Here is a 24,576-nt window from a genome sequence, read left to right as displayed (position 1 = left end):
GGGTGATGAACCTGTCCTGCTGCAGGAAGAGGTCACACTAGTTGTTTAAGAGGTGACCTGCACTATACAGACAGTGCCAACACCCTAATTCCCACTGTATTGTGCCGTAAACAATCAGTGAGGAACTCTTCAAGATTTTCCACCCCAGCTAAGTAAATGGCAAGGGTCTCCTGTGTTCCACTTAAAAAAATGGAGACCCAGAGAAGTGCCAAGATGCCCATTAAATGTCTACTGAAAAGGTTATTTACTGGAGACAGTGTAATGGGTGACTGCTAAATTCTATATCTAACAGTCATCAAGAGCAGGCCAAAGTAGTGGGAAATCACTTCCCTGGTGCTGGCTCTTTCCATGCTGGTCCATGGAAAGTATGGTTTGGATCAGGCAATTGAGTAATTTTAATACCATGAAGATGCCTCTAGTGGTCTTGTGAAACACCTCACCAAGAAAAATATCATTGGTAGAGCCAGGAGAAATAGGTTGAACATTTACCACCAGGCCTTGTGGGATCCTATAAGATGGAAAAAAAGAGAGACGAGGGTAATGTAAAAGAAAGTGTACTTACCGTTCTTTATTGAAGAACAATAACTGAAAGGAGTCAAAATCCAACAGAGACAAAATAGCCAAATGATGAAGATAATGGGAAATGAAAATGTGCAGATTCATCCACATGCCAGCCTGAAGGATCTTGTCCAAGGGTCAGTGAAAGTGAGATGCACGATTGAGACAGTTGTCAAATCAAATGCAACAAAATGTAAAATAATAATCATCCATCTGAGCAGCTGAAGTCTTAGGAAGAAAAGCCAGGTGTGGGTAGAGGAGGAAGTAAGTATGGTGAAAGTGTGTGAGAAGCACTGATGGTATATACATCTTAATGATGGCAACCAGAGGCAAGAAGACATGCCTTCAGATAAAGATGGTATAATGAGTATGTAGCCAATGGCTTAAACAGTGTGTGTATGTGTACATTGAAGAAGGAAGGATTAGAACAAAGTAGAGAGGACAGGGAAGAACAAACTTGATGGTAAAGGGAAGGAAAACAATCCAGCAATGACAATCCATGACTAAACAACCATGTGAAAAAATGTCAAAAAATGGGCCACAGTTGGATGGCCTAGAGAAAGGAAGTGGCTGATGGACCAACACTAAAAACATTGCCACATCTATTGATAGACAAAGTTGAAGAATGACAGCAATGGGATAAGATATAGACTACTTGATTGGAGTACAGCCATGTGGTTAATTGACCTGAAAAATCCCACAATTAAAAATGAAGGAATGACACCCCTGAGTGAAAGAGAGATGTGAGGTTGAAGAAAGAGAAAGTGGGAATGGAGCAGAGAAAGGGGGGCCTGGATGCCAACTGACAAAGCAGACAAAAATCAGGGTTGTGCTAGCTAAAGAGACAACACCAACAGGACCCAACAAGGTGTGTCATGTATCAAAATGAGGACATGAGAGAGAAAATGAAGAGGAGGACAGGTACAGAAAAAGATGAGATCAATCATGGTTGAGAACACCAACCACAAGAACCAAAGGATGAAAAACTGAGGACCAGAAAAGGGGAAAAGTAGGGGAATAGCAAAGGTATTGATGAGAGGTGTTCCCAAGTGAGAGCAAACCCAAGAAAAATCCAGAGGGTGTCTCCACCCATGGGTAGAACTTTGTCCAGGCAAGAGAAGCAATTCAGCACCAATTTCAAAGCCCCCTATGGGAATGAGCCCAAAATAGCAGATGCATTGCATGGAAGCATAGATTAATGGACTGGGTACCCCTGTGATGGTTGATATAAGAAGTGACCAAGGAATTATTGGTATGGATCATAACCAACCAATTTATGAGAAAAGGAAGGAAATGGGAACATGCCCGATGGATGGCGACAAGTTCAAGGTCACTGATGTGGAATGAATGCTCCTTCAGAGACCACATGCCTGAAGTCATGTAGTCATTTAGAGATTTGCCCAAGCCTGACAGAGAAGTCCCTGTGAAGAGATGAAGAACTGGTCAGGAAGACAGCAAGGGAATGTCCACCATAGTGTTGGCATGGTCAAGATGCCAGGAAAATGGATCACGAGAAAGGTTCTACTGGTCTACAAATTTTTAAAATGTGTGGCCTACAGCACTGAATGGTTCAAGAAATGAAGAAAATATCTGGAGGATGGGACAATAGGAATGTGTAAAAAGGCATTCAAAGCATTAACTTTAGTCATCCACAATCTGGATGAAAAGAACCACTGGAAAGAAAAGAAACCCTCCATATGGAACCATATGGTCTTTTGCACATGTCACAATTTTTTTAGTGTTAATAAAACAACTTTATGATTAATATACGTCAATAAACTTGGTACAGAAATGATGGCAAAACAAAGATAAAGAAAGGAGGAGGTGGGTAAACTGACATGGGAAGGTAGGGTATCTCTACCCAAGAGGTCCCAACAATAAAGAACCAAGTGAAAGGTAAAAGTGCAAAAGAAGTTGAAGGTGCCATGGAAGTGAAAGGAAGGGTCTGATTGTACCTTGTAAAGTCATTAAGAGAACAGTGGTGTGTCCTTGTCAAGAGATGGAGAGAGGAAAGGTAAAGGAGGATAATAAGGAAAGCACAAAGTTGGGAAATGTGGGTACAGGAAAGTGACATGACAAACAAATATTGCATCTTCCAGGCTGCAAATCTGACACCAAAGATTGGATGTCCAGAAAAAGAAGGGAGAGGAACATTAAGAAATTAGGTAGGAAACTGTCAGGTGCGGAGGATGTAGCATAATGTTGTAAAAATGAACCTGTTCTACAAAGGATGAAACATGGATGAAAATGTCAGAGGGAGTGTGGAATAAACCAAGAAACCACAAGTGGAAGGGTTTTGTAAAAGAGATTGGGAATCATTATAAGAAATGGGGTAAGAAAAAACAAGTTAACATTTTCCTGAACTGGAAATCCATTTACAATAATACTTACCTCTACTTACGCTTATAGCTATTACTCGACTGCCAGAGTTTCTTCCTTTGCCCATCTGAGCATTGGTCTGATTTTTGTCACTTGCTCCAGTCTTTTATACTTCACTAATTGCCTTTGGCAATATTTGTCTTATGATACTCTCCACGTACATCAATGCGCCCTCTATCCTGGTACTGTATAAAAGCACCTCATTCACATAATGTTATCACTTTTTAAGACTGATTCAATCTGCAGTCTCTAACACCGGCTCTTAGTGTGGAGGAAGGGTGGAAGAGGAGGTGTTCTTCAGTTTAGGAAAATTTAACTTCCAAAACATACATACCTCTACTCCTACATAGCTAGAATCCCACATTGAGAAGGTGGAGAGGCCAGTGAGGGCATTATTCATACAGAAAGAATATGCATAGATCGTGGGTGTGCCAACAGAAGATTAGCATCCTAGTGGGGAAGCTGCACTACCTCCAGAACAGGTATGGTCTTCACCCTGAATTTAATTCCTGTATTATGGGTGGAATTAAGGGGTCTTAGTCCCTATATCCTCGTTGATGACAAGGGCAATTGGACCACAATGTTATATATATATATATATATACATACTTACAACGAAGTGGACAAACCTTCTCCTCCACCTGAAGAAGCCCGAAAGGTAAGACTCCAGGCTTGCCCCCTGAATTATGGGCAGGATACAGAACAACTGTGCTCAACCAAGGACCCAGGATGTGACCACTCCACATTTGGAATTATGAGAAGATAGTGGACCCTCTTTCATGAACAGCGTACTAAATCTATATTGATCAAACGGAAAGGTCATGCACACTGAACTAGACAGTGGAGCTTCAAATCTGAACCGGCATTACAAGTAGGCTCCCAGGTAGAAGGCCCCCAACTTCACCACCTTCCCTAAAAGTGGAGGAATTCAGTCTACCATTCTAGAGGAAAAGCCTCTGCCCATCAGCCAGTGACTGGAAACTGGGTGTGGTAATGACTCCCTAGCTCCACTAGTAGAATCTGATGGGGGGGGGGATGTGCATTGGGGATCCCTGAGGAACAGTGCTCTGGAAGCAATGCAATAGGTGAACCAAATTCCCTAAATTTTTAAAAACAAACCGAACCCCACTTTATTCAATCAGATTGATTGGCAGGGATATGCTTTACTCGTGATAGTCCATGAGTGGCAGTCCTGTATAGTACTGTAATGCCATCTTAGAGAACACCTCATTTTCAAAGAGCCTGTAGCAACCTGTATAAAGTAAATTTGAAATAGTGGTTGCTGTTGCAGAATTGGTTTGATAAAAGCTCACCTGCCTGGGCAACACTCGCCATAAAGTGGAATCCAGTGAAGACGGGGAAAGAGACCCCAAAAGGTAAAGAGGCAAGCGTAGCAATGAAAATACTCACCTCTGTGTATAATCCAGTAAAAGTGGTTAAGACAGCTACAGGTGGTTGTCAAACACCCTCCTATGATGATACTGCCAGATCATGCAAATAATTTCAGAAAAAAGTATTAGGGGGGGGGGGATCCACATACCAGCCTACAAATTGTCCTCCAGCGGACAATTCAACCGGGCTGCTAAGGACATAGAAATGTGACTAATCTGATTAGATGTGACTCACAGAAGATTTCTTGCCTTCAAAGAGAGCCAAGAATAAGCAATATGGAACAATTTCATACCCACCTTGTCAATGTTACCGGGGGTGAATCCTGGGAATTGAATGATCCCAATAAATAAAAAGTCATTGTCTAACCATTCTAAAACCATTAGTTGGGCAACAAAACCTTCAAGGCTTTCACTGGACATAACAAATGATCGAAATCTGATTGGTCATAGAAGTGAGAAATAGTGAACAGATGAATTGGTGAAAAAGGATTTATCCATTTCTGTGGCTGAGTGTTGTTGAAAAGAAGAACCAGTCTGAGGATGTACACACAATGATAAAGCATCCTGTGGACAATCAGTGCAAACCTTTTCAACTGGCAATGTCGGTAGGTCAGCAGCCACGAAAAAGAAACCTTCAGGTAAAGGTGATACATGCTAAGGACACAAATGGGTGCTAAGAAAGGGCATGTAATGTAACTATAATATACCAGTTAGTTAAACAGAATGGTCATTTGGGATAAAGGACCCAAAGTGACTTGAGAAAGCTGGAGAGTACTGGGGACTCAAAGAAGTTTTGTCTCGAATATCAAACGGTAGTCAATAAGGCTGCCATAAACAGAACGATTATGGAAGATGCAAAAACCCTTGCCAAAGAATCAGGTCAAAAAACGAATATGGTTGGTACGTCTGAGTGAAGTGGGTGCAACCTACTCTCAATACAACACTGCTAAAATGTGTGCCACTTCCATTTAAAAATGTCCATCACAGGACTAAGCAAAGCCTGAGACAGATACATTGCAACCATAGAAATTAAACCCCAATGCTATATGAAAGACTGCATAACCTCCTTGCTTGAAGCATGAGCTTCTGGATAGCTGAGTGTACCATGTCAGATCATAGTTTCCTCCACAGAGATAGCCAAAGAAGAAGAAGTGGAAGAGATGGGCACTCCCTACGGTACTGCAGAAGCAGAAACCAGGATGTAGTTGCCAATCCGGTGCTATCAACAGAACCCAACAATGGCTTGGAGCAAATCATAGTGAGTACCTTGGATAACATATGAATTGGAAGGAATTCCTAGAGTGGTAATCCTATCCCATCCTGACAGAATGCATCCATTGCCAAAGCCCGAAGGTAAGGTACTGAAAACCAAATTGCCAGTAGTTGGGTGTTCCAATGAGTGGTCAACCCATCAATCATCAGTGTTTCAAAAGGAGAGCCAACCCACAGAAAACTTTGCAATGTAGCATTAATTCTGTTGGGACGATCTGGTTGGGTTGAGACAATTGATCTGCTACTGCAGCCATCACCTGTGAAACATGGCAAGCCAATAGGGTGATATGATAGGGGTGATTCTGATAATGGAGATTCTAGGTTTGAAAACAATGAGCCTTGAACAAACTACCCTTTGATGGGAAAATCAAGCCACCATTGTGGAATTGTCAAAGAGAAGCCTGAAGATGTTTCCCTTAATAACCATCACCATTTGAATAGCAAGAAGGACTAAGACATTGTGTAAGTAAGCCTCATTGTCTGTGCGTAGACCCTGAAATTTCTAACTGTTGAGATGTGCACTCCATCTCTGAAGCGAGGGATTCCTAAACATATGTATCTCTGGATGAGGTGGTGGCAGAGGAACCAATATCTTAGTATTGTCCCTACTTAACCACCCCTCGAGTTTGAAAAAAGATCCATAATAAAGAAACTGGAGAATCTAGTGAATCAATGTTTATGATCCCTTGGTTGCATAAAGCACATTGAAAGGATCTCTTGTGTGTTCATCTCAAAGGCGTGAGGGATTTGAGTGATGCCCACATTCCCAAACAAGAAAGAACCATCTATGTCATGGGAGAAGGATAGGGAGTAAGAGCTTGGCTTCCTGTTCCATAGCGTGGAGCCAGATGGGAGTCCGCTGAGCCAGACTATAATACATGATGGAAAAAAATAAAAAAATACCCAGCCTAATGACTTATTGAGTTGGAGCAAGAATAGATGTTTAAGCTTTTAGAACAAAGCCTGCATTGGTTGTTCTGAAAGTAGAATCCAGGTGTGACATCTGGATTCTTGACGAGATGGTACCAGCAGTAACTAATCCATTGAATGGTGTGTGCACAGGGTTAGGGAATGGGGGTGACAAGAAAAAGCTCATATGAATTGGCAGAACACTCATAGTGCCTAAGCTAGTCTGAAGGCAAAAACCCTGAAATGTAGAACCTGATCCTCGTGCACAAAAAATGACGAAAGTGGCGTTTTTTTATCCATTATGTCAATATGCAGATAGGAGCCAACAAAATCGAACTTCGACATCGACAATCCTAGTAAAAGAAGCCAACTCAGATTTAGGAATGAATCACTTGTGAACCTTGAAGAATAGAGCATTGAAATAGATGAGAAACATCAATGACTGGACACCTATCTCCTATTTCTTAGACAGAACACCCGACGGGAATAAAACTCCAAAAGAACTAGCATGACACTCTCTCTCTACCTGCAGATCAACCAAACTCTGTTAGCCAAAGATCTAAATTCCAAAATCCTAGGACTGTGTGAATAATGATGTTGAAGATGTGAACTGCATAACTAATTCCAACTCAAGGACCTGTAGTGCCCATGGATCCTAGGGTAAGGTCATTCCACATACCAAAAGTCTCGCAGTCAAGCCCCCACAAACCTTGAAATCATAAAATAATACCTGACACTGTGAATGGCATTCTGACTGAGCAGTGGAACCCGTGGACAGAATCTATTCTGGATACCAATGTACTGAGGGGCTGATGTCAGGGGTCAGAATCCTTGAAAATGGGTGGAACTATTACCCCCTGTAGGCACCAACTCCACCTTAGAACCCCTAATTTCGAGGAGCAGATGTACTTGAGTTGAAATATATGTCCACCTAGTAGTAGTAGGCTAAATCATGTACTTCCAACAACCATGGTGGTTAAAGCCTAGCTGTTCTGTCTCGTAGCTGAGCAGTAAACCTCTCTCCATGAAACACAATGTCTGAGGATAGAGAGAAAACTAAATATTTGCGACCAGGCCTTACAGCCATCAAGTAAGCACAGGCTCAAAAGCCAAAACATCATGCTTAATGTACCAGCTGAAGAAAACAATTCAGAAGAAGCTGATCCCAAAGTGGCCTCCTTTTTGATGTATTGTAAAGACTGTTCTGATTACTGTTGTTAGGAACAACATGTTGTCAGGTAAGTTTGTTGTGTTAGAGCAAAACAACATTGGGCCAACTGCTATGTCCCCAATAGGGAATCGAACCCTGGAATTCAGCATTGCAAGTCCGTAAGTTTATCACTGTCCTACAGGGGACTGAGAAGCTAACAGAGTAATCAAAATTCTCTCCAGAATGTCCAGGATTGCTTCAGAGCCCCCTGAAGGAAACCACTGAAATGAATATATGTCTCCGTCTCATTACAAATAAGATCAATGACAGTCTCAACCGAGAGAAAAAGGCAAAAAACTTCCTAGATTATTAGTAATTGTGAGCAATACTTGTATTCACTTAAGCAGAAAAAGAATTCACACTGAAAGGTTGAAAACACAAATACTTCAACAAGTCTCAGCAAAAATAAAGATATCTTTGCATGACTGTGTCAATGAAAAGAATGAATTTCATGTGAATGTAGATGGGAGCATTTGAGCAAGGAGGTGTGGTGCACTCCGATTGGGTGGAGGGTTTTGCAGCATGATGTATTACCATACAGTAGTGAAAATTCATGTATTTTACATGAAATTTAGCTGGGAGTATTCACAAGGCTGGTGGCATGCAAGTTTCTCAGGCAGATTAGTGTGACTTCAAGAGAAAAATAGCTTTCTGTGCACAGAAGTGAATAATTGTATCAGAAAATGGTATTATTCATTATATTTCATATTTTTCAAATTTTCATGTCACTATACATTAATGATTTCACTACATTTAGTGTTAGGGTACAGAAAATAAGAGATGAATTATATTTTCATCCAAAACAACTTTTGACATTTATTTAGGAAGTTCTACAGATTATGTAAATAAAATATGAAAAATGAAAACTGTAAGGTAAAAAGAATATTTAATTAAAAAATAATTATTTTTATTTTTAGCATAAAAATCACCTTTCACTCAAACTGAGTAAAGATTTTGAAAATTTCCAGACAAATCTTTAGTAAGCATTAGATATTAAAACATCTGATTTTTTAAAGACTTAAATGTGTACTAAAAGCTTGCCAAATTTAATGAAGATACAAATATTAAATTCAGATTTACAGTAAACATTACTATGTATAGCTTCACAGATAGAAAATTAGTCAATTTAATATAGTCATTGAATAGAGGGTTAACACAGAATACAATATGTCAACTATCATCTCACAGATATGATGCTTTTTTAACTATATGGCTGATAATAAAAAAAAGAACCATAATAATGTTCAAACACAAGGTAGAGTATGTCAAAATCATGGAATGAAAACTTACCTGACATATTGGCACCTGCCATTACACCTGTAGTGCCACTGAAAAACACAGCAAAAACCATAGCAAAACTAGTACTGTCCTGAGTTGTAGTGTAATCAATAGTGTAGTTACCTATGACAAAGAATAAATATAAAAATTCAGCTTATAGCTACATATCAGTAAGAATACACAAGTAAGGTATGGTAATGAATAATGTTTACCTGTTAGCATAACAATAATTTTGTATTATAAGACAACTGAATTTCATAATACACTTTGATGTAAGAGTACCAAAGAACACAGTCCCAACATTTCACAACACAGATTTTTCTGAATATCTCTTTACCAAGTTAATACTCTTATATATACACACACTCCTTGTGTGCTATTCACAAATTGTAATGGCATCTTAACTTCACATTTACTAACCAATGTTCTTTTCATTGCTTTCAATTTCTAAATTGAGATTAGATTTATGTCTCTTCAACTCTTTTGCAATGAAGGCAACCTTGTGACTATTTTGTACCCATTACAGTTTTCATACTATAGCTTTTAATACACTTTGTGTATCTTCTCAAAATTTGGCAGACTTTTAGTAAACATTACAAGTCTTTTGTACACAAAAAATCAGATTTCTTAATGAAGTACTTTTCCTAGATTTGTCCGTGGATATTTATAGTATTTTTATATACTAGTCTGAGTGCTAAGTGATTTTCATGTTATGATTTAAAATATTTTTCTTTGTCTCAAAAATCTCAAATTTTATTTGTGTAATCTCTGAAATACCCTAAATAAATTTCAAACGTTTTTTCAATAAAACTTTATATTTTATCTGTTATTTTCTCTACCCTAACTTTATACAAGGTTGGTGAATTTGACTGACATCGTAACTCCCCAAAAATTTAAATAAGTCTAAATTACCCTTTTTCTTTCAGAATGACTTCAAATTGTAATATGAAACTACATTTGTTTATCCTAAATAACTTTACACACATAATAGTATACATCTATTTACACTTCAATTTTATTGTTTTATTGCCCTTTGAACTACTAATTGTGCCATTATAAGTTGCAAATCACTTGGCAGTTGTGCAGCTCATGTTATGCTGTAGAAATACATTATGCACAAGCTATGTGCAAACAAATCCTCATGAAACATTTTATTATATTAATATTTATTTCACCTAATCTAACCTTAACTAACATAAGTTTCTTATTTTTACATTTTAGTTACTTTTATAATAATAAATAAGGAATACATATGAAAAAATAAGAAAACAGTACTTACCTGGGTCTTCTTTTTTTTTTGCTGTCGACTGTCGATGATACTTAACCCCCCCTTTTTTTATACTAATGGTAATGCTGCACAAAATAATTATTTAATTAAATAATGCACCAAGGAACACAGAATAATAGTGTGCTAAAAGCAGAGAATGTCCCATAATTATTACAATTTTTCTGGCTATCTAACTATGTGACAAGAGCAGTTAAAACTTCATCTAAGCTCATCAATGTGTTTCCCATGAGAATCAAGCTTGAACTGAAAGTAAAATTGACAATTCTCTTTACAGGAAACACAATATGTAATTTTATAGATAAAAACCTTGGCTTGCTATTGGATATAAGTAATATAGTATTGAATGTCAGAGAGAACTATTGACAATGTCTGAAAGAGAGGATGTGGGTGTGGGAAGAGGGGGTTTGATTGTCTATTTCATGGCTATGTAATCAAACAAGATTGAAGGCTAATAAAATTATAATTTGCTTGACTGATGAATACATAATATAATATAATGGAGGGTGGTAAATACATTAGAGAAGAGGGAATGCCTGGAGATCAAATGTCACAATTTACACACTCTGAGAAATTCTAAATTTTGTTATACTGCCTTATAAAAGTAAGAAATTAAAACTTGTATATTATTAAAATTTGGTTTATTAGCTACGTTTTTACACTATATTTAATAATATATTGTGAAAAAAAAGTAGTTTAATTAAATTTTGAATATAACTCACTAAAAATGCAGCAAGGTTCCTGCATTTTTGTGAAAGTTCAAAAGCATAAATATCACTTAATAATTTCCCCATCAGTTCTTAAAAATTACACGTTTCTAAAAGTTCCACATGTAACAAACAATATTAAAGTACAAATGTTATAATCATTATTTGTACAAACAACTGCATATTTTACTCATTATTTACTAGAGTAAATAAGCTTTTAAATGGCTGTCTAACAAATTCATTAATAAACTTTTCATACATCACAAAAAGGACTTATTGTCACTGGATAAAGCAGAATGTAATGTAGTTGACATATCATTACATTTTTCTTTGCTTTAACTCATAAATTCTTATAATTTATAAGTGTCTTTTTATAAATGCAAAATATTTTTTAACTCAAAATAATTAAATGTATTTATACTCACTCCAAATATTACTGGTGAAAGTTTCCCAGCTAAAGCCTGAGTATATACCACAGGTAATGTTGAACTGACGAATATACTCATTCTCCATTGGTAAGGGGATGCACCCTGGTTTAAGAGCAAAAAAGCTCACTATCACAGACAAAGTGCTCACAAGCACAATGATAAAGATGAAAACAGATGTTCTGGCAAACATAGAAGCTCCAACCAAGCAAACCAGGAGATTAAAAAGATTAAGCAAAGAACCATATAGAAATTTCCACACAGAATCAGTTGGTAGCAAAGATGCAATGCTTCCTATAGGGTTAGAACAAAGTGACTGTTATGACTGGTCTTGCTTCTAAATAATTTTTTGACATATTATTTGTTAAGAAAAAATAGTGATATTCTTTTAATCAAGCTGATTTTAATTAAAATAATATGATTGTAATGTAGAGAAATAGCACACTTTCTAGAAAATTTCATTCATTTAGCCTCATGATTGGAAAAAGATTGAAGGTGTCTATCAGAAATACACATTAGTATAACTAATTCTATTGTTTATTCATTAAGAGTTATAAACTAGAAAAAACTACCATTTTCAATATCAGTTTTTTAAGTTAATAAGTAAAAAGATTTCAAAAGGATAGTTTTCAGTCTCTATCTAATGCAAAAGTGAAAATTTTCCTTACTTAAAAATTTATGAGTTAGATACTCACTTCTCCACAGAACCAATAGCTAATATATCTCATCACCACCAAAAAAAGCTTTTGCATTCCTGCCAAGCCATTGAACAAAACTTACACCACTACATGTAATAATTTGTAATGTGCTAGTCTATGATACAATCAGCATGTTAATATGTATACCAAAAGCTCATTCATTTCCTCAGCAGAACTTTTGCACTTATTAGTTTCAACTTTTAGTTAAGATTTAAAGTGCTATTTTTTAACCTTCATTTTCTTGATTTTGAGAGAAAAAAAAAGAAAAAGATTTCAGATAGTTACTAATGCCAATTATTATCGTTCCTTAAAATCAATTTCATTTTTCCTTTTAATAAAATTATGAGAATTTGAAACACATGTTACAGTCTCTGTAATATAGTTTCTTTGACAGAAACACCCCCCCCCCCCAATGTAATTTACCTAGCATTTCTGGGTTTCAAGAATTAATTTCAATTTCGTCAATATAAACATGACCAACGACTAAGTACCACAAATATAACAAACCTACTAAAAACAAAGAATAATTATATTTTCATGAATCTTATTGAATATGACTTCTCAAATCCAGGTTTCTGAAAACTCCAAAGGTCCAGATTCTACTACAAAGGATTTCACTTATTTTCTTGAATTGGACAACTGGAGTTACTCTGACAATGAGTGGGTTCCATTGTATCTCGTATATATATATATATATAATTAAATGTAAAGTCATGAAAGACAGAGAGAGAGAGAAAACTGCCTTCCCACATATGGCTGAAGACAGTGAAAGGTGGTAAAGATGTGGGATGTTGTGGGCTAGAGCACCCACAGCTGCTCAAATTTTTCATTTTTTTTTCTTAATCACTTGAGGTTGGTGAAGTTGAGGTTAAATTGGATAGATGGTAAACTTCCAATGCAATTTGGGTCTTACTTTCGCCAGTACCTTTAAGAACCAGGGTACATTACCTAATGACCCACCTTATGATTTGTGCCCTGGTGTTGGCTGTTTGTATTGTGGCTGTGATTTTTTTCTTCTTCTCCTTTTTTCATGAATTTACATTTAATTATATTGCATCTCAGATTTGGTTATGCTGCATAAGATTTGTGATAAACTTATTTTTTATGTATTCTCTTTTTAAATTTTAGCTTTTCTAAATAACTAAAATATATATTTATTTTTAGTTTGAGACAGTTGTTTTTTGTGAAGCTGCAAGAAAAAGAAATTATCAATGACTCACCTCTTTGGAGGAATGGCAACTGAAGGAAGATGAAACCCAGAGCTAGAAGGTGTAATTATTTTGACACAATGGTGCCAGGGGTCATCTACATCTTGCCTATGATATCACATCTAGTGGATGTCAATACCCAGAGACAAGGGAAGCCATGAAATGATGAACATTAAAGGAGATGCCATGAAAAAAAAAAAATGAAAGAAATCATCTCCCACAGAGAAAGAGATATGCCAGATGAGTTGTTCAATTTGCTTGAACAGGACAATAGGACAGGAGATTATCAAGGTCCGAATGATTATACAGAGAAGGTGATTGGACAAAACATTTGACCATCCTGCCAAGTAGACCAAGTCTTAAAAAAAAAAGAAGAGAGGTCTGGAAATAAAATTAATCTGTCCCTGTAGAAGAGTGTGGGCATCCAAGGCAAAAATATCACTGAAGCATCTCCTGCAAGTAGGGATAAATCAAATGTCTTAAAAGAAAGATGGTATAGGGCACAGGTTCAAATGGAATACACATAATAATTCTGACAAGTAAACTCAACACAGATTAAAGTCCAGAAGAGTAACAAGGTGAGGAGGACTACAGTTTAAAGTGGCTTGGAAGAGGTTCATTAGAACCTGATATATAAAAGGAGATTGGCCAAGGAAAAGATGGAAGGCCATCAACAACACGTCACTGTAATAGCAGGTAAAAAAAGAAATGGTAAATGGACCAGCATCAATAAATTGTCCACTTGTGATAATAAATTGCAAGAGTGGATGGCCAACATGAGAAAATAAGAAAACTTGCTATTGTGCAAGTAGAACCTTCTCATCTTTGAATGGACTACATAAAAGCCACAAGTAAAGATCAAGGTGTGGAACATCACAATGAAAGATGGATGTCTGAGGCTGATGGGAAAATGGACCTTCAAGACCGATGAGATAGAGGCTCCAGGATCACTGATAGGCAAAGGAGCAAAAATCATGATTAACTCTTTCATTACAGGCTCAATCAGTTTGACTGAAAAAATTGCCCTTTATAGTTTCCATACTATAACTTGTAATATATTTTGTATGTCTTTACTAAACTTTGTAAGCTTTCAGTTATCATTACAAGTCTTTAGCAGACAAAAAAATCAGAATTTTTAATAGAGTATTTTCACTAAAAATGTCTCCATGAATATTTGGAGTCAAAGTGTTGACTGCTCCAAGTGAAAGGCATTTTAATGTTAAGATTAAAAATCTCAAATTTCATTTGTGTAATCTGTACTCTATACCTCATAACCACCAAGAAAAAAAAAATGAAATAACAGTAAATTACCATTTTTTTTTCTATCTTGAATGACTTCAAACTGTAACATGAAACTACATTTGTTTATCCTAAACAGCTTTAAACTTGTAACAGTATACATCTATTTCTATTTAAATTTAATTGTTCTAATGCTCTTTGAACCATGTCTAACTAATATTCATGGCACACAGGTTTAATATCACTTGGCAAATATATAGCTTATGTTACCCTATCGAATTACACAATGCACATGCTACTCATTAGTTGCTTGTGAGTACAATTATTATTATTTATTTTACCTAATCTTATCTAAAAAGTTTCTAATTCTTACACTTTAGTTACTCTTACAATAATATATAATGAAAAACAAGAAATAAAGTACTTAACTGGGTCTTCTTTTTCTTGCTGTCAATGAAACTTAACCCTACTTTTTATACTAATGGTACTGCTGCACTAAATAACTTTTTATTTAATCAAGTAATGCACTAAAGAACACAGAGTAATAACATGCAAAAATCAGACAATTTCCTATAATTATTTCTATTTTTCTAGCTTTATAACTATGCAACAAAAGCCATTAAAAATTCATCTAAGCTCATTGATGTGTTTCTTGTGGGAATAAAGTTTGAAGTGGAAGTGAAACAGACAATTCTCTGTATGGAAAACAATGTAATACATCATCTGATAGATTTAAACATTGGCTTTCTATCAGTTATAAATAATATAGTATTAAATGTCAGAGAGAAATATTGGCAATTTCTGAAAGAGAAGATGTTACAGATGGGAATGGTAAGAGGGGTCTGATTTTTTTTCTAGTTTATGGCTTGGTACCCAAATAATATTGAAAACTATAAAAATTATGTTTTGCCTGAGTGGTGACATTATAATGTGTAATTTACATTAAATTTCATACTTCTCGTAGGGGTAGTAAATAAATTAGAGAAAAGAGGATACCTAGAAAGCTAAAGAGCAAATTTCACAAGTTCTCATACTAGAAGAAATTGGGGATTTTTTTTCATTGCCTTATAAAATTAATAACTTAAGACTTGTATAATATTGAAATTTGAATTATTAGCTATATTTGATGCCAAGTTTATTCATATACCATGTTAATAAAGTACTTTAATTAAAATTTAAATGTAACTTAATAAAACTTCATGACATATGCAGAAAATGATGCCTGTAGCGAGATGGTTAAGCTGGCTAAAAAGATACAATGAGAAGTTCATGACAAGGGGTGTTATGAATCAAAGACAGCACCCTAGAAAGAAGTAGAACAGGAGGATAGGCATTCAAAAGGACAGTAGACCAATCCAGACCCAGGAAGAAAACTCCCAGGGCAATGGAATCTGGGACTGGTGGCCAAAAAAGTAGAAGCTACATAGAGAGAGGATTTGCAAACACATCAATAGAGGACTCCAAAGTGGGAACAAATTCAGAGAAACACTAAGAAATGTTAATATCATGTGGTCAGAAGAATTTGGTCTGATTAAGAGAGCCAGTCCACTATTAGCCACTAAATTTATAGCTCCCAGCACAAGGAAGGCCAATAATTCGATGTTGTCATCATAAGCCAAAAAGTAGAGCTTAAGAACAACACAAGGAAGGCCAATAATTCGATGTTGTCATCATAAGCCAAAAAATAGAGCTTAAGAACAGCACAAGGAAGGCCAATAATTCGATGTTGTCATCATAAGCCAAAAAATAGAGCTTAAGAACAGCACAAGGAAGGCCAATAATTCAATGTTGTCATCATAAGCCAAAAAGTAGAGCTTAAGAAATAAAAGAAGGGTTCCCGAATGTACCACTCTTCTGGCTGATGCAAGAAGCAACAATGGAGTTATCAAAATAGATCAAAACAGGATTTCTAGACAACTGGAAATCAAAAGATGGTGGCAGATCCACTGAACTGCTCACATCTTAAGGACACTGACATTGAAAGACTGCTGCTCCACAGAACTTCAAACACTGAAAATGGTAAAAGTATCCAGAACTGCATTCCATCCAGTTAAAGGAGCATCCATGGACAAAAGTAAATTGGGGTGGAATGGAGGATGATGGATACTTGAAGTTATGTGGAAACACTTGATCCAGTAAGATAGCAAGAATCTACTAAAGGGACCACAGAAGGACATGCAGAGGGGAAAAAGAAATGCAAGACCCCAAAAGAGACAGAACTCCACATGCAGTAAGAAAAGGAGACATGACAGCTATGGAAACCAGAAGCTACATATCTTAGAAAAGTAAAGGGGAAGGTTAAGCTCACTAGGCAAACAAGGTGATAAATACTACCATATAAATTAGACACTGAATGAGAGTCAATACTGACTTAGGAGCCTAACCAGCAAATCCAAACAAGCAGACTCCTAAAAGAGGAGGGAGAATGTAGGAGATGGTCCCTTCAAGGACAGAACTAGAAGAAGATGCCAAAAAGCCATAATATGATGGAAATGCAGATTCAACAAGTGCATTTTCTGTGTGAAAGCCCTCAGCATTTAGTTAAAAACAGACAGGTGTGAGCCTTGAAAGACAAAAAAGCTCCTGAGATAAAACCAAGGTTTTCCTGGAAAGTGAGCCTACGGATGGAAAAAAAAGTGTAAATATGAAGCTCTTACAGGACTGAAGCTGGGGGTTGGTTCAGAAACAATTAATTACCAACCCACACGATGGCTGGCCTCAGAGGAGGGGAATATTGGGAAGAATCCCTAGAAGATTTTAGAATGCAGGAAAGTTATTTCACAGAATTTCCTGAGATAAAACAGAGGGAGTTAAACTCCAGGTGAAGAAGAATATTCAGCAGCATGAAAAATAGGTTAGTGCAACATCCCCAGTAATAGTGTTGGGGTAGTGATTCCAAGCCTTATAAGGAAAGGTAAAGAGAACAGCAAGCTAAAAAGGTGAATAAACAAAAAAGGAAGACAAGCATATTGTTGTAAATGAAAAATGAAATAGGAGAAAAAGAAAATCCCCAAGTTGGAAGGAGAAATTCAATGGATTAGAGCACTAGAAAAGAGGAAGAATTCCAACCACAGGTCACAGCAAAGGACGTGGCAACTTAGAGTCAACATGAAGCAGAGACAGAAAGAATCTGCAATAATGCAATAATCAGGCAAGGGAGGAAGGGGAGAAAAAAAAAAACTTAAGAGTTGTAGTACATGCAAGCAGGTCAAATCAGCAGGAGTAACTCAAGTATATTTAGGGATAGAAGAACAAGAAGTGATGGCAGATTGTGGGAAGAGCTGGACATAGTCATCTAAAGACAAGGTAGGCTCAGCAGAAGTTACACAAGCAGGAAGCTGTGAGCCCTGGGTATGAGATAAAGAATGTAGGATAGAACCAACCATATGGTGTGCAATGGTAGTGAAGTTGCTCATCATCAGAATAGGTCCAGCTGCCATATCAAGAACATAAGCAAACTCCCATGTAAGAGTCTGGATCTTGGGAGGTTTCAGAAACATGGATATGAAAAGTCATATTCAACAAGATTTATGAAACTGAATTCATGGAAAGTAGTTATATACTTAGTTGTTGTTTTTAGTAGGTCTAGTATGTTGGTAGTACTTAATCTTTGGTCATATTCATAATGATGAAATTGAGATTAAGTGCTGAAACACAAAAAATGCTAGGTATATGACAATGGGAGAAATATTCCAGTAAAAAAAAAAATCATATTACAGACTTTGGAACATGTTTCAAAATATCATAGTTTGATTAAGAAAAAAAATTCAAACTGATTTAAGAAACGATAATAGTTTGTATTAGAAGCTCTAATTGAAATTAATTTAAATAATTTATTTCCTTCTTTCTCAAAATAGAGAAAATAAAGGTAAGAAAAATATCAAATCAACTGTTAACTAAAAGTTGAAAATAATAAATGGGAAAATTTAGTCTTTCTTAATAAAGAAAGAACATAACTGAACACAGCAGTGTTGAGGAAGAGAGTTATCTTTTGGTGTACACAAAGTGTTCAAGGGGCTGGGCATGTGTCTTCCTCTTATTGGTGGAGGAGGTACAATCCAACGCTGATTGCATCATAGACTGGTACTGTACACATTATTACATGTAGGGGTGGGAGTTTCATTCAAAGGCTTGGCACATGTGCAAAACATTTTCAGCAGTGGTGAAAGGTATAGCTATCTGTTCCATAAAGAGGTAAGCAGCATTTCTAAAACATATTTTTTTAACATTTAACTTTAGTGCAACTTACCCGAGTCTCCAAAATTATCTACTATTCCTTCAATACAACCTGACAGGTATAGTGCACTAGAGAAGACATTGGCAATGAAGAAAAGAGTACCAATACTGCCTCCAAATTCTGGACCTAAGGCTCGACTTATCATAACTATGCTATGTCAAAGAAAAACTTTTACTTGTTGAATACATGTATATTACACACAGCTGAAAGTTTACAAAAGATTAATTTCAATACTGATAGTTAACTTACATTTACAGATCATTATTTATTACTACATTTTGGAACTGCTTTGGAATATTACAGTTCACACAACAACCTTCTTACAAATTCAAAACTTAACAAGACAGAAATCTCTCTAAATATAAAACCTATAAAAAAAGATTGTAACTGGACAGAAATAATAAAAGAGAAGAATGCAGTACAAGTAAGTTGGTTGGTTGGTTTTTGAAATTTAATGGTGCAAAGCAACATGGCTATCTGTGCCATAGAGGTAAGACAGCAGAATCCACTCCACACCCCTAAGAACAACTTATTTGTTTTGGAAATAAAAATTCAGGGGTTTATTAAGGGCATGTATTATTTTGATATACTAGTAACACCATTTTTGCATATACATATATTATTCTTTTCATGTATACTGCACACACACACACCTGAAACAATACAGGATTATATATATATATGAGCAAAAGTACCCAAAACATGGGAAAAATTTACAAGTTAATCTAGCAAATGTTCCTAAACCATAAAACCTTTATTTTTAGTATGCAATGCATACTTTGTTTCCTGACAATATACATCTTAAACTTTGTTTGATAATGTATCTTGAATGTACCCACACAGAAGAATCATAACAAATAATGTAAGCTTTATTTACATGTATACAGTATGTTTTGGCATGTCTGTAATAACGTAATGTAAATCAATTCAAAATTTTACTGGCAATTGTTCATAACTTGTACTATAAAACAAGGATACAGTATGCTCCTCCTCCTTCTACAGCTCCATTGGAAGAAATTGCACAAATTGATAAAATAGTTGACACCACGATTAAATAGGAAAGAGTCATTTGGGCCAAACATTCTAGGACTCCAGCATAGCCAACAACATAACCTGTAGCAACCAGATAATATCAAAACAAGAATTACTGCTTAGTACTGCAACTACCAGGTAGAACACATTAACTCTCTCAATACAGGTTCATTCAATTTGACAAACATGTGCTCTTTTTGTACTCATTTAAAGTCTTTATAGATTTAATACTTATAACTCTCAATATATTGGGTATATCTTCATGAAATTTGGTAGTCTTTCAGTTAATATTACAAGTCTTTCACATACAAAATATCATATTTTTTAGTGAAGTATTTTGATAGATGAAAACCTTGACTTTCTATGGGTTATAGGTAATATATAATGAAAAGTAAGAGAGAACTATCAACCAATTGTGAAAGAGAGGATGTGACAGGTAAGTGTGGGAGGAGAGGTCTGATTTTCTATTCGATAGGTCTCTAACCAACCAAATTTGAAGGCTATAAAAATTATGGTTTGTTTGAGCAATAATGATTTTATAGAGTATTTTGCATTTAATTTCATACATTTTCAAAAAGTGATAGATAAAATAAAGATGATGACATGTGTCATGTGAGTCACACTAGTGGAAATTCAGGATTTTTTAAAATATTCCCTTGTAGAATTAAGATCTTAAAACTTCTATACTATTAAAATATGGATTATTAGCTAAGATTTTATGCTATTTTAATTGGTATAATATAAACAAAGAGTAGTTTAATAAACTTTTGACTGTAAAACATTAAAACCTTGTGCCATGCACAGTAAAGGGTACCTGGGGCGAGGGGGTCAAGAAACAGCATACACACACCCCACTAGGCAATTTCAGTCCATAAATAATCCTACATATATATTTCAGTATGAAATAAAATTTATTTTTATTGGGTAAACCAAAAAAGTTATTTTTAATTGTATTTATTAATGATTTTACAAGTATCCAAGAAGAATTTAAACCTACATGTATATTTTTATGAAAATATCTCACTGCCTAAATCATCTTTGAAATAATAGAAAAACAATTATATTTCTATATGTACTTGGTACAAAAATTTAACCTCTAATTTAGACCAATATGATGTCATATAGCTTTTAATCAAAATTACTAAAATAATTTTAGCTTTGTATAGATACCTTGCATCTAAATAACATATTGCTTTCTGTGAATAATCTCCATATTATGCAAACTTTAATTGCTAAATGTATTTCTATGAAAATTTTAAATGTTATGACAAAAAACATGTTGTCAACCTTATAAAGAAAATATATATTTGAAACACAGCATTAATATAAATCAAGTAAATCAAATATCATCCTTGTAAGAGTCTGCAGATAAGGTCTTACAAAAACAGCATAATCCTAAGTTTTGTTTTTACACTACTATTTGATCAAAAGATATTAATACACAATTAAGGTCTACTCAGTGGTAATATATAGTCAACATTAACAAATTATAATCATTTTCTGAAAGATGATCTATAAACTTACAAACATCAAAGTTATCTACATACCTACTCTGAGAAACAGTACTGCACTGAACATAGACAAACAGACTGGAGTAAAGACTCCTGAAAATGTCTTCAACTGTCGACTGCTACCTTGAGAAGTGCTACCATTATTCTCCATAACTGATGGGATTCTTCCATCAAGGCCACTGAGACTGCGAAACAGACGAGCATGTCTCACCAGTAAAGCTTTGTCATTAGAAGCAACTGCATTAGATATTCCTGGAGTTGAAGTTGTTGTGTTTACTGGAAACAGACTAGAGTGCACCTCAGTACTACTGTTACTTGCACCTCTATCTCTTATTGGATTGTTCATTCGTAAAAAACCACCTGATTCTGCCACATCTTCATCTAACAAACCAGCTGATGAAATATCACTTCATAATGACATTTTGTTGTGCTGTGTTGAAAGAAAAATAAAACTTTAGAAACTATTTCAAAAATCAGGACAAAGCTATAGTCCACAAAGCTACTGTTTTTTTGTATCAAAGCAAATTAAAAAAACAAACAAAAACAAATATTTTTTATCATTTTCACCCAAAATAATTTTATATTTTGTAATTTAACTATATTTGTTTTTCATTATGGTGGAATTCAAAACTGCATATCAAAAACCTACAGCAATTCATATAACTCCATTGTGTGTTAAATTAGAATATGTTATGATAAAAGGAAACCTAGTGATAAAGTTTAGGGCTCTGTATTCACACTAAGCCCTCTTCGGCTGGGCCCAGGATGCGGACTGGTGAAAGCCTTTGGGAAGCCAGCTCGCCGACAAGTTTTCTTATGACCAAGGCCAAGACCAGGATAGAGACCTGGAACACCAGAACCCTGTATGAGAATGGCAAGTCAGCAAAAGTGGCCAGCGAGATGAGAAGATACAACATCAAGGTTCTCGGACTATATGAGACCCGATGGAATGGAAGCGGCCAGACCAGACTGTCTTCAGGTGAAACCATCGTTTACTCCGGACATGAAGACGTGGATCACGACCACACCCAAGGAGTCACGCTAATACTGGCGTCAGAGGCTACAAGAGCAATGATGGCATGGGAACCCGTCTCAGCAAGACTTATGTCAGCAAGATTTAACTCTAAGGGCAGGAAGATAACCATCATCCAATGCTATACTAAGGTGGGAGACGACAACACAGACAGAGAACTCATCATGGGCAGACATGGCGTAGGCACCTGCAACGAAAACGGAGAGCTGTTTATAGACTGCTGTTCTTTCAACGACCTAGTTATAGGTGGCACCATCTATCCTCACAGGAAGATCCACAAGACCACTTGGACACCACCAAATGGGAAGACGGACAACCAGATCGACCACTTCACCATTGATCGCAAGTGGAGACGAAGTCTGCTGGATGTCAGAGCAAGGCGCGGCGCCGACGCAGCCTCAGACCATCAGTTGCTTGTGGCAACACTGAAGACCAAGCTGATATCCTCCTGTGACTCTTCAGGCAGACCACACCATAAATTTAACATTCAGTTTTTGAAAGATGGCAAGAAAAAAGAAGAGTTCAACTGTGAAGTCAGAAACAGTTTTGAGGCGCTGACAGATCTGGTAGAAGAGACAATAGAGAACCACTGGGCTGAATTACAGAAGACCTGGAAGACCGCTTGTACCAAAGTACTGGGGAAGAGGCAGAGAGAGCAGAAGGAGTGGATGTCGAAAGAAACATGGGAGAAAATAGAGAGGAGAAGAAAACTGAAGCAGAAGATTAATAGATGTCAGGACCAACAAGTGAAGGGAGACTTAAGAGCAGAGTACTGGGAAACAAACCGAGAATTGAAAAGAATTGCAAGACACGACAAGAGACAATGCATACAAGGTTTGACAGAGGAGGCAGAAGCTGCAGCTAGTCAGAATAACATGAAGAGACTCTATGAAATCACGCGTGCCTTGTCAAGGAAGAGCTTCAACCTAAGAAAGCCAGTCAAGGACAAACAGGGAAGAACCATCACAAGTGATGTAGAACAGAGAGCACAGTGGGTAGAGCATTTTGAGGAGATTTTGAACCGACCACCACCACCAGCTCCTCCTGACATACCACCAGCAGAGGAGCCCTACATGTCAAAACCAACCCACCAACCAAGGCAGAAATCATCAAAGCCATCAAGTCCTTGAAGATCGGCAAGGCAGCAGGTCCTGATGGCATCCCGCCAGAAGTTCTCAAGACAGACGAAGCAACTACATCCTCTCCTGCAGAAGATTTGGGAGCAGGAGCAAGTGCACTCCGACTGGAAGCTTGGGTACCTAGTGAAGCTGCCCAAGAAAGGAGACCTTTCCCAGTGCGGCAACTGGCGAGGAATCATGCTGCTGTCCATCCCCAGCAAGGTGCTTACTAGAATCATCTTAGAGAGACTGTAAGAGGCACTAGACAAAAGACTGAGATCAGAGCAGGCAGGATTTAGACAAGATAGATCGTGCACAGACCACATCGCCACTCTGCGCATCATCATCGAGCAGTCCATCGAATGGCAGTCTCCTCTGTATACAACCTTTGTTGACTTTGAAAAAGCCTCGACAAGGAAATCATCTGGAAGCTGATGCAGCACTACGGAATTCCTCCGAAGCTCATCAGCATCATCCAGCAGCCCTATGAGGACTCGTCTTGCAAGATCATCCTCAACGGAAAGCTGACAAGCCCCTTCCCAGTGAAAACCGGAGTGAGGCAAGGCTGTTTGCCATCTCCAACAATCTTCCTCATCGTCATGGACTGGATCATGAGGAGAACGACTGAGGGTAGCACCACCGGCATCCAGTGGACCCTCACCAAACAGCTGGAGGACCTGGATTTTGCAGACAATGTCAGCCTTCTGTCCCACAAGCAACAGCATGCACAGTCCAAGCTCACCCAGTTCGCTGAGGAGGCAGGAAAGACCGGTCTGAAGATCAACACCAGAAAGACAGAGGTGATGCGGCTGAACAACAAACAAGAGCACCCACTGCAGCTGCAGGAAAAAGACATCAAGGAAACAGAGCACTTCGTTTACCTTGGAAGCATAGTAAGCAGAGACGGCAGCACAGACGAAGACGTTAGGAGCCGGATCAACAAAGCAAGGCTCGCGTTCAACACTCTGTGACTCATCTGGAACTCCAAAGCCTTATCTCTGTGCAGCAAGATCCGCATCTTCAACACAAATGTAAAAGCAGTCCTCCTGTATGGGTCCGAGACATGGTGAGTTACGAACACCATCA

The 24,576-nt window shown here is 36.9% G+C and overlaps 2 protein-coding genes across 2 annotated transcripts in view; one reads left to right on the top strand and one right to left on the bottom strand.

Annotated features, from left to right (window-relative positions):
• Positions 1–24,576, bottom strand: part of LOC106460662 (solute carrier family 12 member 9-like) — a 95,151-nt gene that overhangs the window by 38,342 nt on the left and 32,233 nt on the right. Inside the window, 5 exon segments of the mRNA XM_013920388.2 lie at positions 9,010–9,120; positions 11,415–11,708; positions 18,809–18,943; positions 19,775–19,909; positions 21,376–21,769. Of these exon segments, the coding sequence (XP_013775842.2) occupies positions 9,010–9,120; positions 11,415–11,708; positions 18,809–18,943; positions 19,775–19,909; positions 21,376–21,685 (985 nt within the window). The 5' untranslated portion in view covers positions 21,686–21,769.
• Positions 22,105–23,502, top strand: LOC106460661 (craniofacial development protein 2-like). Its single transcript, XM_013920387.1, has one exon. It carries the CDS (start codon positions 22,105–22,107, stop codon positions 23,500–23,502), a length of 1,398 nt encoding a protein of 465 aa, XP_013775841.1.

The sequence above is a fragment of the Limulus polyphemus genome, unplaced genomic scaffold (assembly GCF_000517525.1).
Source record: "Limulus polyphemus unplaced genomic scaffold, Limulus_polyphemus-2.1.2 Scaffold812, whole genome shotgun sequence".
In the NCBI taxonomy this organism is placed as follows: Eukaryota; Metazoa; Arthropoda; class Merostomata; order Xiphosura; family Limulidae; genus Limulus; species Limulus polyphemus.
The sequence above is the reverse complement of the archived record's forward strand: the minus strand, read 5'-3'. Positions and strand labels throughout refer to the sequence as shown.